The sequence below is a fragment of the Callorhinus ursinus genome, unplaced genomic scaffold (assembly GCF_003265705.2).
Source record: "Callorhinus ursinus isolate GAN/ISIS: 27379988/994484 unplaced genomic scaffold, GSC_fseal_2.0 scaffold18, whole genome shotgun sequence".
NCBI classification, from domain to species: Eukaryota; Metazoa; Chordata; class Mammalia; order Carnivora; family Otariidae; genus Callorhinus; species Callorhinus ursinus.
In genome coordinates this window covers 21,803,157-21,815,977 of record NW_027397080.1, presented here as the reverse complement: position 1 = coordinate 21,815,977, position 12,821 = coordinate 21,803,157, and the positions used below count along the sequence as shown (strand labels likewise).

The 12,821-nt window shown below is 38.9% G+C and overlaps 1 protein-coding gene across 15 annotated transcripts in view; it reads right to left on the bottom strand.

Annotated features, from left to right (window-relative positions):
* Positions 1-12,821, bottom strand: part of EIF4G3 (eukaryotic translation initiation factor 4 gamma 3) — a 335,019-nt gene that overhangs the window by 39,132 nt on the left and 283,066 nt on the right. For all 15 annotated transcript variants that reach the window (XM_073903228.1, XM_073903230.1, XM_025856155.2 and 12 more), the window contains 5 exons: positions 8,376-8,522; positions 7,700-7,936; positions 6,386-6,490; positions 4,463-4,595; positions 1,541-1,635 (listed from right to left, as the gene is read on the bottom strand). In XM_073903228.1, the coding sequence (XP_073759329.1) occupies positions 1,541-1,635; positions 4,463-4,595; positions 6,386-6,490; positions 7,700-7,936; positions 8,376-8,522 (717 nt within the window). The remainder of the gene's footprint in view (positions 1-1,540; positions 1,636-4,462; positions 4,596-6,385; positions 6,491-7,699; positions 7,937-8,375; positions 8,523-12,821) is intronic.

Sequence of the window (12,821 nt, the reverse complement as noted above, 5' to 3'; positions counted from 1 at the left end):
TATTCAATAAAAGGGAATAAGAAAAAAGTGAATACAGGATATTAGACAGGAAGTTAAGATGCCTCTCTAAGGTTTAATCCCCCAAACACAACTTTAGCACAAGTGAATAGAATTAGAATGTAATACTAATTAGAAAACACATACCACAGTAAGCTGCAATGTGGTTCTTTGTAATAAAAGTGTTCATAAATCCTAATAGTGCTGCTTTGCTCTACCGCATGCTGTGACACAAATCTCTCCCAGTTAATAATGCATTTGTTTAAAGGTTTTGAACTTTAGATCTAGAGTATTTAAGTAGAGTACCTATAATGTAACTACCTGAATATACACAAAATTTATTTAAAAAGAATTTGCCAACTTGAAAAATATTAATAATGTTATAGTTTTAATACCAAAATTATTCTTTTTTATAGCATCCATGCACGGAAACAATATTTAAAAACACAAATATTATTATTAAGTACTGATATAATTTTCAAAGATGTTGGAGGTTGATGTTGGAGGGATTCTCTTAACATAAGATTTTTGTTAAAATAGTCTCTTGCTAGAAACAGAAGCGGATGGGAATCAAGCTATATTCAGCAATGGAATCCCTGCAATGAGACATAAAAAACTAGAAGAATGTACCAGAATCTTAGAGAACAGGATCCTTGCTAATTAAAATCAAGAGCAATCTAGAGACGGAATGTTCTATCCTGAAGCAATACTTTGACATGAAGATGAAAATGACATAGCCCATCTTCTTCCAGTTTTCTCAAAGTCTTTTTCTTTCTGTCAGCTCTCTTCTTTCATTTGATGTTTCCACATTAGCTTTAGATTGCTATTAGTATCCTACTGGTAGGCTGCCAATTTTCAGAACTATGGAAAGTGTATTGCACAGGAAGGATCAAACTAGACTTCCAAATGATTTGTAAAACCCACTGGGCTATAGAAGCTTCCACTTTTACAAAAGGTAATGCCACTTTCTCTATGTTCTCCAAGGTTCTTCACCTGACTTGCAGCGATCAACTTCTGCTGAAAACATCTGCTAAGAGAAACCTCTTTCCTCTTACTGCCCATGGATTCTCAAGAGAGAGGAAGGTAGAACATATTAAATCTTCATCACAGAATGATTTCTAGTAGTAGGTCTTCTATGCTTTCTTTTAGGCTTTGGATATGGCAAACCATTATATTCCTTTCAAGTTAAGGCTTAAACAGATAGTTGCTTCTTCCCCAGAGCTAAGGATACATTGTATAAAGCTTATAATTTATAGCTACTTTAGTATCATTATCATCTCTCTTATAGTAAGCATCTCCTAACTTTAGGAATTAAACTTGTCACTTCCACCTTAGTAAACCCTCCAAGAAACGAGAAGAACTAACACCAGGACAAGTAGTAAGAATACACGGATCAATACTGACTTGTAGAAAAGCATCTGCATTAAAAAAAAAAACACTCCCCAATAAAATCTGCAATATGGCTGTTTTATATGAACAAGAAATAACTTTGAGAGTCACGTCCTCAGGCTGTTGTAAGTTGTGTTTTAAATGTCATACTCACCTTAGTGATTTTAAGGAATTTTGAGGGGTCTAGTACCCGACTATTCTTGGCCCCTTGTACAGTGTTCCATCCACTTTCATCCACTCTCTGGACACCTGCAGGGAGAACAGAGTGAACAGTCTCTTATCTACCTCAAGTCAGTTTGACAGTGAAAGAGTGAGCAGTATTTTCAACTCAGCAGCTCCAGTGAAAATCAAGGAAAAGGACAAAAGAGATTGTTAAAGCACTGCTGACAACCTCTTTAACATCCAGGATGAAATGAAGATAACAGGTAGAAATACCATGAGAGCCGACCTAGGAGAAAGTAACTGATACAAGAGACTCAGTGCTAGACACAGAAGGGCCAAATCCAGTGTTCATAGTGCATGATTAGAACACTTCAGGAGAAATCAGATGGAAATTATTTATTACAAAGTTTATTTCATTTAATAGTGTCAAATGATACAGTACACTTGGCTCATTCCCCCAAAACCTGCTTCTCCAAACCATAAGCTGCTCAGGCAGAAACGCTTGATTCCTATTTCTCTCACACTTGGCAGCAAATCTTGTCAGTTCAACCTTTACAATATATTCAGCATCTAGCTCCTTCTTATTACTACCAACACTACCATTTTGGTTTTCACCAGCAACAAATGGTCGATTAGTATAAAAACATCTTCACTAGCTCCACTGCTTCCACCCTCAACTGTCTGTATCATGGCAGTCAGCATGACCCTAATTAAGTGGAAGTCAGGTCCTGTCACTGCTCTACTCAAAACACTCCTGTTAATCTCTCCATCTCACTCAGACAAAAAACCGTATTACTTCTAAATGGCCTATAAGCTCTTGAGTAATCCAGACTCCTGCCTCTCAAATCCCATCTTCCACTACTCTTTCCCTATGCTCTTTGCTTCAGCCACACTGGCCTCCTTGCAGTTCCCTGGAAATGCTACCTCAGAGCCTTTTACTTACTATTCCTTTTGCCTAAAAACCTTTCCCCAGATATCCATATGGCTTAATTCCTTCATACTTGCTTCAGGTTTTCACTCAAAATCCAACTTTAACAGGAACTCCAACCACCCTATTTAAAATTGCACCTTTACCCACCAAGCCTGGCACCACCCACACTTCCTCCCTCTCTGTTTTATCTTTTTCTCTAGAATAAAGTGATCTGACAAAATTACGTATTTTATTTGAGCATTTGTTATCTATCCCCCTGGTACTATGTAAGCTGCATGAAGGAAGGGATTTTGTCTCTCCTGTTATGTGATGGGCACTTAATATTTGTTGAATGTAAGACCACCGAACTGTCTATCCAAAAGCTTTTCTGATCCTCAGATACGTGATGTTCTTTGTGCTATCTGACATTACTGATTATGAACAAACTTGTTTCTTGTTTGTTTCTTATATCCTAGTACTCCTTCCTCTCCAGTTGTTCTTTATCTGTTACTTTTCCAAGAGTTCTTTTCTTCCTTTAGTCATCTGTGGACATCATTCCATGGATTGGGTTTTCAATCTAGTTCAATAATAAATAAAAGTCATTATGTGAAAGGCACTCTGCTAGGTTCTAGGGTGAGGAAGGTGAGGAAGTGTGGTGTCCCATGAAACTTAAAAGTACACCTTCTTCCATGGAGGATTCATCTCTTGCAACTTCACTATGAGCTCTACTGTCTGTGATAAATAATAGTTAACGGTTGTTGAGAATTTACTGTGTGCCATTTGCTATGCTGAACACTTTACATATTATGCCTCACTTCATTCTCACACAAATCCTATGAACCATTATTTGATCCATTTTACAGATTAAGTGACTTGTGCAAGGTCATACAGCTAGGATGAAGGAGAGCCGAAATTCAAACCCAAACAGTTTGACTCCAGAGTCTATGCTCTCAACCATTATACTTACGTGACCCAGTAACTAGCGTGCTCACATAACAGCACAGTGGACAAATGAGCGCTTCTATCTGGATGCCCTCCTGCCATCTCAAAATAAACAGGCTTATGAGAAGAATGATCATTTCCCTTCTGAAAAAGTTTCCTCTTCCAATGTTCTTAGTCAATGAACTTTGTATTTTCTCCAGTGTAAAATGCCTTCTATTTCACCTTTCACATTTTCCCCATTTCTTCCTTTATAATTATAATTATTGTTACCAGGATTTCAGCAACAAAACATTTCTGAGTTCAGTGTACCCCTTTGATACATCATGTAAAAAGGAACAGATTTGTTTTATTTACATACCACTAGCATGATATTATCCCTTTGTTCAAAAATTTATGATGGCTCAATGTCTACCGTGTACAAAGTCGAAAGTTCTTAATCTGGCTCCATTCTTTCAGACAAACATTTTCCCACTGATTCTGAACACTTAAATTTTGCTCCAATCAGGCGTGTCTAGGCCTCTTTCCAATATATGTTCATTTTAATTTCATGACTAAAATTATTCCTTTCCCCTTCCAAATATTTAGCATCCACCAGGACCCAGTTCAAGGGTGCCTTCCTCAAATAAAGATCTCTTCTAGCTTTCTTCTCCTCTGAGTTTTAACAATCTTAAATGAGAATATATTTCATAATTGGTATTATCTTCTACTTGACAAATGTTCCCTTTATTAGTTTTGCCTTTCCAGATAAACTGTAACCTTTCAGAGAAAAGAAACTATATCTTCCACTTCTTTTTATATCCCTCCCAGTTCTGAGTATACAGAAGATGCTCAATAAAGTCTTGTTGACTACTGACTTTAAAGTAATCAAAGAAACCACGCTGAGTCCTGCATTCTTGGCTTTTACTCAAAAACCAGTGTCCAGGTGAAACTGCTTCACTTACCAATTGCCACTCTATTCTTTGGTTATTCTTTCTGATGTCATTTCATATCTAAATATAGAATTCTTAAACATCTGTCCATCTCCCTAGTTTTCCTAACATCCCAGTGGACTCCACCCCTCACCTGTTCTTCTCTTCTCTTTGGTCATGAGCTGCTGGACCTTCCTTTGCTCTTCTTGTTCTTCTATTTTAGCCTCTTTGTGAATCTGTTCAATAGTTTTAGGCCCTTGATCTGCTCTTCGAGATACCCAATTGCACTACAAAAGGAGAAAACAACATTATCAGCTAGAAAACAAAAAATGAACATAACAAAATTTTGAAAATCTATTTTATACTTCTCACTGCTGGAAAAGTGTAAAATATATTTAAAATATGTACTACAGTACTTTTTTCATTTGTCTTACAGATGGCACCAAGTGCAGTTTGGGATTACAGACAAAGAATTAGTCTTGGGGCACCTGAGTGGCTCAGTTGGTTAAGCATCAGACACTTGATTTCGGCTTGGGTCATGATCTCAGTTTTTAGAGATTGTTTGTAAGTTCGAGCCCCACATCAGTCTCTGCTCAGCGGGGAGTCTGCTTGAGATTCTCTTTCCCTCTCCCTCTGCCCCTTATCCCCGTGTGCTCTCTCTCTCAAATAAATCTTTAAAAAAATTTAAATTTGTCTCAATCAACCTTGAACTACTGTATACTGGGTATTCCAATAGCCAACGAATAAAAAGAGTGAAAGACTGATCCGAATGTATTTTTAAAAAATCATCTTGTATATTCGTGAGGAGGAGCCAGGATAGGAATCAAGAAAGCTCAGAATTCTTTGGCCTTGCTTAATCTGGGATACTGGTACCTAATTCATATCACATTCCGTGGGGGCTCTAAATCGAGAATGACGAGCATTTTTCTTCCTCCCATATCATGGTTCTGATATCCTGCACCAAGTGCCACCTCTCTGCCCTTTGGTTATCCTATTAAGGACAAGGCAAGTTGTCTCATTACAATTATACTTCTCCCCTTCCTTCCCAGCCATAATCCCAACACCTGATAGAAGTACAAGTAATTGAGGGCATGGGCAAAGAAGTTTTTTACATTTATTTACATTTGTTAGAGGCAAGGATGGCAAATAGGTTCAAATCAGCACACAAATTCTGATCACCTGGTAGTGGCTTTGGTCATAAGAATAGTGAGGTCACATTTAACCTTTAGCAAGATAAAGAACCATCATCAGTGCTATGTGGTCTTGATACAGGGCAGGGAAAACCTAGGACCTGCATTCTCTTTCTCTAGTTTAGGGTCAGCTGTAGTAAATAAGAAGAGAGAAAAGAGTTGGGAGTAGTAAACACTGCGCCTGTTATGAGAAATGAGAAGCAACAGCAGCAGAACAGGAGGATATACAGGAAAAACAACTGAGAAGAAATACCAACATCTCCTATGAGCTGGGCATTTTACATAATCACCTCACTGAAGCTTTATAACACATGTTCAAGGTAGGCAATCTCCCCATTTTAGAGAATAAATATGTAAGGCTCAGGCAAGTTAATTTTTTTTTTTAAGATTTTATTTATTTATTTGACAGAGAGAGAGACAGCGAGAGAGGGAACACAAGCAGGGGGAGTGAGAGAGGGAGAAGCAGGCTTCCTGCCGAGCAGGGAGCCCGATCCCAGGACCCTGGGATCATGACCTGAGCCGAAGGCAGACGTTCAAAGACTGAGCCACAGGTGCCCCTCAGGCAAGTTAATTATAATCATTTTGAAGATGAGGACTCCTGATTATTTAGCACCTTAAAACTAAATTTAAATGACCACAGTTTGAATTCAGAATGGCTGATTTAAAAAATGCAATGTGGTTTCATAATTAGCACAGAGAGAAGAAATATAAGAGGCACGTACATATGCTTTGTATCCTTTCACACAGCTGTCATGGAAGTGCATCAATTCAGTTCTGGAAGTCCTTCCTGCAGCATCAAGTTTTTACACATGTACATACTAGGACATCCTCCCCAATCCAATTCCTTAAAAAAGACTGGAGTAGTTGCCTTACATTTTTCTACTTACCAGCCTTAGGTCTATCACATCCTGAAGCATGAATCGAATCCTAGATGAGGTTTTTCGTTCTTTCACGATTTTCTCCATCTGATTAAAATACTGGTCCATACGTGGCTGCAAGAGACAAAACCATTCAGTATTCCTGGCTGAGGAATTCTAGTATAATTTTACCATATAAAACTTTTAAATGGCCTAGGAATACAACTTATAGCCAAAAGATAATGAGGTTGAATATTTTTTTTTAAGATTTTATTTATTTGACAGAGAGAGAGCACAAGTAGGCAGAGCGATAGGCAGAAGAAGAGCGAACAGACTCCCCACTGAGTGGGAAGCCTGACGTGGGACTCGATCCCAGGACCCTGGGATCATGACCTGAGCTGAAGGCAGACGCTTAACGACTGAGCCACCCAGGCGCCTGAGGTTGAATTTTTAATTGAGCATATGATGCCCCCAAAAAAGATTATGTATGCCAAGGGCTCTAGTCATGTGACAGGCAAACAGAATGCAAATGAAAGTGTCGTGCTACAGCCCCTGGAACCTTCCTTAAGAGAGAGGTGGCCATGTCCTTTACCCCTTTCCAACCTTCTCTGCTGAGAATGTAAGGAGAAGGGCTATACCTTGGGGATGACAGAATGTTAAGCTGGAGGAACTGGACTGTTTATTACCTGTGACCACCAAACCAGCCTCAGATTTCTTACCTCTGAACTTTATTTACATGAGTGAGAAATAAACCTTAATCTTGCATAAACCACATTTGGGATTTTTTTTGTCACAAACATAATCCCAGCTGACTCAGACGTTATGAAACATTTCTGATATTACTTCTTTGAAGTATTTCTAATTTTCCTACCCCTATTTGGAGAGCACCATGTTATGTTTGAATCATAATATTGTTAATGATTTCTTATATTATAGTTAGATAGCCCTGTGGTTAATTCGAGCATAAACTTAAGAAAACTATTGGGTCTTCGCTTCTGTAACACCCTCAGTCCTGGCCCACAGTAGCTATTCTCCTATTTCTGCCAACAATTTGCTATACATAAAAATGACCTGTGAAATGGTCATGCAGGAAAAGGAAAAGGGACAAATAATCTGAACAATTCACAAGGTGGCCTTTATATAATTTGGGACCCTCTTCACTTCTTACCATGATGGAAAGGTGGTAAGGAGCTCAACAGCCAAACATGGACAATGAAAAGGGCAAAAGAAGACAAAGCAGCAGCCTAGACTGCCAGGGTGAGATGGAACACTCCTATTCATGGTTCTAGTTCTTTTGTGACTGACAGAGGCCATGCTGGCTGCTTCTGAGACTGGGGTGCTCACCTTTGCCTTCTCGAAGTCCAGGTCTCTGCCGATGGTGGTGAGCAGGCGGCACAGGCATTCCAGGGACTCCTCATCATGGTTCTTCAGCAGCTTCACCACACAGTCGTGCATGATGGCTTCCGTCAGCATCTTAAGTTTGAAGAGTTCCCCAATAAACTTGATGTTACCAATGGATCTCCGCCGGGCTTTGTCCTTAGCTTCTTCTAGTTCATCATGAAGCCTCGTCCTCTCCTCTGGCTGTTGTATAAGGAAGAGGAATAGGAGCTTGATGAAGACAACCGTACTGCACATGAGATGCTAAGAACATACACTCTGACTCATGGTCTTATCCCGTGCGGGAGTCAGGGATACTCTGAGAATCTGACAGCAACTGTAGACCTACTCCTCAGAAAACTGAACCACACCCAAAACTTTGCATCCATTTCAGGAGATTTCTGGAACTCAGTGACCTCTGAAATCTGGGCTCTGAATTCCTGTCTTAGAAGGTTGAGTTGCTCTAACAGGCGGCACTAAAAGGAATAAAGCATTTCTCTGAACTTCAATATAATGTCTCCCCATGATAAAAGGGCCACAGTCATCTACTGAAGTAGCAGGGATATATAACCGGCTTCATGAAAATTCTGTTTGATAACACTCAGAGAGCACAAGCACACTGCCTTTCTGTGCAAATACTCACAGCACTGGCAGCCTCGAGTTCTTTCTGCTTCTTCTCAAAGACATCATCATCTGCTTTATCTTTTTCAAACTCCTTCTGGCAGCGGTTCAGTAGCAGCTTCCGGAAATTCACTGTGTTACCAGGTTTGTCTGCCATGGGTACTTTCAGCTGCATCCATACAGGAAAATGCAAAAGCATCAAGATTACTTACAACATTCAATGATTCTCTCAAAATACCTATTTTCTTTATTGAACAGCTAATGCTGAATGAACTACAGGTAAGCTTCTACAAGAGGTACACAATTTAGCTTCAGGCAGTTCATGTTTTAGTGGTGAGAGTTCTACAATTTTATACAGAAAAGATATACATTCCTCTCATACAAATGTACTCTATCTTTATAGTTGGTTGTGTCTCTAGCTGACTTTGAAATCCATGTCTTATTATAACAACTACAACTCTGCCCTTATCTAATAAGACCTTTGTAACTCTACAGGGTTTTACCTTTTTCTTACTACTGTTGTAGGTACTTTGGTTTAAAGGAACAGATAGAAATGACATAAAGCATGGCCATAGGAAAACTGTTGTGGGTGGGATCCTTTTCTAGAAAAAAGCAGACGGTGGGGAGGACAAATTTGAGGATTTTTGAGATATCTTGTCCTCAGGGGAATGTCATTAACACCGTGATGCTGGTACTTACCTTGACTATCAATGCACTATGTTTATTGATTACTTCTTATGTGCCCAAAGAAAATACTAGTTTTCCAAAAGTTCAGTCTAAAAAATGGCCACCTAAGAAACATTCTTTTGATACACGGGAAGACCCAGACTGGAGGGGGTAGACCATGTGGAGGCAAGATGCTTACAAGGTTTCAGTTCGAGTCTCAGAACTGCTTTCTAGTAACATCAATAGCTCGTATCTTCAAGGTTATGTATAACCAAACAAAGAGACATAAGAAAGTGGACTGCTGCACTGATTGACTAAAATTAACCATTTTACAGATGCAATCCCCCTAAGTACCATTTTGAACAGCTACTGTGTAACACAGCAAAATGGTTTTTCTGGAATCACAAAGTGGTCCCAAAGTTCTGAAAGGCATGGTCTTTTGCCCTAGGTTTAATGGGACAACTTGGTAAAAAATAGAATGCAATGTATTTATACTCACAAAAGAGTTAATTTTATCAACCAGAATGAACTTGGACAGCTGCTGATTAAGGTTGAATGGTTAGAGAAACTTCTTGAGAACTGAGGACTATGATGCTATACTGGATTTGTGCTAGAACTGATGGGACACCCTCTCCAAATGATTCCCTATGACACATGAAAGACCATTTAACAGTCCAGATTTTTTGTTTTGTTTTTAGGGAATTTCTACACCCAACATGGGGCTCGAACTCACAACCCTGAGATCAACAGTCGCTCACTCCACTGACCAAGTCAGCTAAGTGCCCCAAAAAGTCCAGTTCTAATCAACCAAGAGAGCAAGTGTTTCATTACACATTGTTTTCAGCTGGAAATATTAACTCAGGAAGAGGGTAAGATCACCAAGTATTTTTTTTCAACAAGCATAAAAAAGCTAACATGTCCTTATCTCCAAATTCAAGCCAAACAAATTCAAGTGACTATAGATAATTTTATAGTCAGGCCTACTCCATGATTGCACAGGAAGGCAGGCATTTAAGTCAGCCTTCAGGAAAAGAAATGCTACATGAAAGCAAAGGCTTTCCAAAGGAAAAGCCAAAAGTGGGCTCTATTTAGGACCCAGAACATACAACAACATACTACAAAAGAGAACTAGAAAGCATATCCATGAGCAAGGTGGTATATAATAGACCAACAACATGTTATTAGGTTCCAGAACTAAAACTCTTAAAAATCAGCAGGAAAAAAACCCCCAGAAATTGTTTCCAATTTGCTGCTTTACAGGAACACAAGTAAACCAGCCAAAAAGCTCTATCTGGCTTCTTGGCATATTTACCAGCATCATCTACATTAATATTATGGACATAATTGGTGAGACAAAAATCGGCTGAGCCACAATCTATCAGCCCTAAAGAGATGTTTCTTGTATTATGGATTGTAATGTGCAGAAAATGGAAAGAATGTGGACAACAGTATGAAAATCCAAGCCACGCTTTCATAGTAAGAGGGACCAGAATGAAAATGAATCAAAAAGATTAAATAAATACAACTTATGAGAGTTTGCTTTACAGAAAACAAGTAGAAATGACAAAAGGCAAGGGAGACCTTTTCCTACACAAAGGATGTAAAAAGCTATGCCTTTTAGACCTTTTATATAGGGAAGGCTATGTTCAAAGTGTTGGATTAAGGAATGGAAGACAAGCTTACTTACTTTTAAACAAAGGCAATTCTTTTAACACAAGTTTCAGTTTCATCCTCCAAAACAAGGGAGACACAATACCCAAGTCTAACCTAGAGTACAGCTTTGAGTATCCAATGAAATAGGTTTAGTGGAAGCACTTTGTAAATCACGGAGAAGAAGAATGGGATATTTGCAACAATGAACATTGGGCTTCAGTCCTTTCATCTGCAAAAGGAGACATTCCAGTGATTGTAGACTAAGGGACATTATAAAATAGCTGTTGAAACAGGAACTAATCCCTGCTCTGCTAGGTGACTTTGGCCAAGTTACTTAGTTTCACCAAACGCCTGTTTCTTTCTAAAATGGGGATGATACATCTATCTTTTAGGACTGTTGGAAATTACATGAGATTAGTTTAAGTAATGCAAATGATAGTGGCTGGCACATCAAGAGCCTAGTAAACTAATATAGCTATATTTATATACTTAGAGCTGCATTTGACATGTTTATGATTAAAAATTAAGAGTAATCTAAATTGTAATAACATGGGTGTCAAAAAAAGTATATAAACCAAGTCAGCTCACCAAGCAATTAGGTAGAAAACCACACAAAAGGCAAGAAATATGAATATTTGCTATCTCAAAATAATGATCATGGGAGATTTCACATGTACAAGTCATAAAAAACATGATTGTACACAGGCTTTTTAGATATAATCAAATGGAAATATTAAAACTAAATAATCAGCAGAACGGCCACCGATCTGCAAGTACACATATCTTCAAATGAATGAATGCCTAGCTACATAACCTTCTAAGAACTTGTTTTTGAACATGGTTTTAATGCCCATGGGGATGGTTAAGAGGGTGGTGGAAATATGGAAACAGGCCAATGAGAACATATTCTCTGAAAATGGTGATGCATGGTAACTTTTTTGTTCTTGAGATGATAAATTCAACAGGCTTATGAATCATTAAGTCAGCCTGTGTTGTCTGCTGGACATTGACTAGTCAGGAGACCCAGTGAAACTGTTTTAGTTAGAAAAGACATGATGAGTGGATGTTTTGGTCTGCTAGGGCTGCTATAATAACTAACATAGAATGGTGGCTTAAACAACAAGACATTTATTTCTCACAGTCTCTCAGTCCAAGACTAAGGTGTCAGCAGATTCCGTTCTTGGTGGGCACCCTTTTCTTGATTTACAGCTTTCTCCTGTATCCTCAAGTGGTGGACAGAGGAAGCTCTAGTGTCTCTTCCTTTTCTTATAAAGGCACTAATCTCTCCATGGAGGCCTTATGACCTCATCTAAACCTTACCTTTCCAAGGCCCCACGTACTGATACCGGCAGACTGAGGGTTAGGGCTTCAACATATGAATTGGGGGTGGGGGACACAAACATATAGTCCATAATAATTAACAAGGTAGATGTTTGCAAGTGTGATCATGGATAATAGCAAAAAAAAGGGGGGGGGGATGAGCAACAGTGAGAACTTGAATTTTCATTAAGCAGTAGTCCACAAACAAAACTAAGACATGTTTTAAATGGGTTGTCTGAGATGGCTTCTCAGGGAGAAAGGGAGTCAGGGGGAATATTTCAGTAAAGCTGTTCGGTAAGCTAAATACACTGGAGAGAACCTGGCTTTTCATTTTTACAAAGCTGTAAACTAACAGTGTAACATATCACAGTGTAAACTAACAGTGCATCTTCTCATTTGGGATGAGACCTGTCCACATACCGGTCACCCAGCAATCTTGGATACGAATGTTGTCAGCATCAGGTATTCATTTTAAGCGACAGGGCCTGTACTGCTGATGTATTTGCGGGTGTTGAGGGTAAATCCTTCTTATCCCTAAAATGATCAAACTCCCAGAGAATCAGCAAGGGCTGCCAGCTGTGCGTTAATTATGGTAGTCAGATAAGAGACTCGAATATGAAGGGACCAGCCCTGGCCTTGCTCAGTGTGCTACAGATTTTCAAAGCTGTCTCAGAACATAAACAATGCTAGTGGGAACTCATGGCCCATGAGCCATTTTGCTCCTGAAGCATGTTTCAGTATGAGGTAAAATATTTGGAATGACTAGTGTAAATGTAGTGGCACCTCCACGTTAACTCTAACATGTGAAGTGAACAGTAATAAATCAATT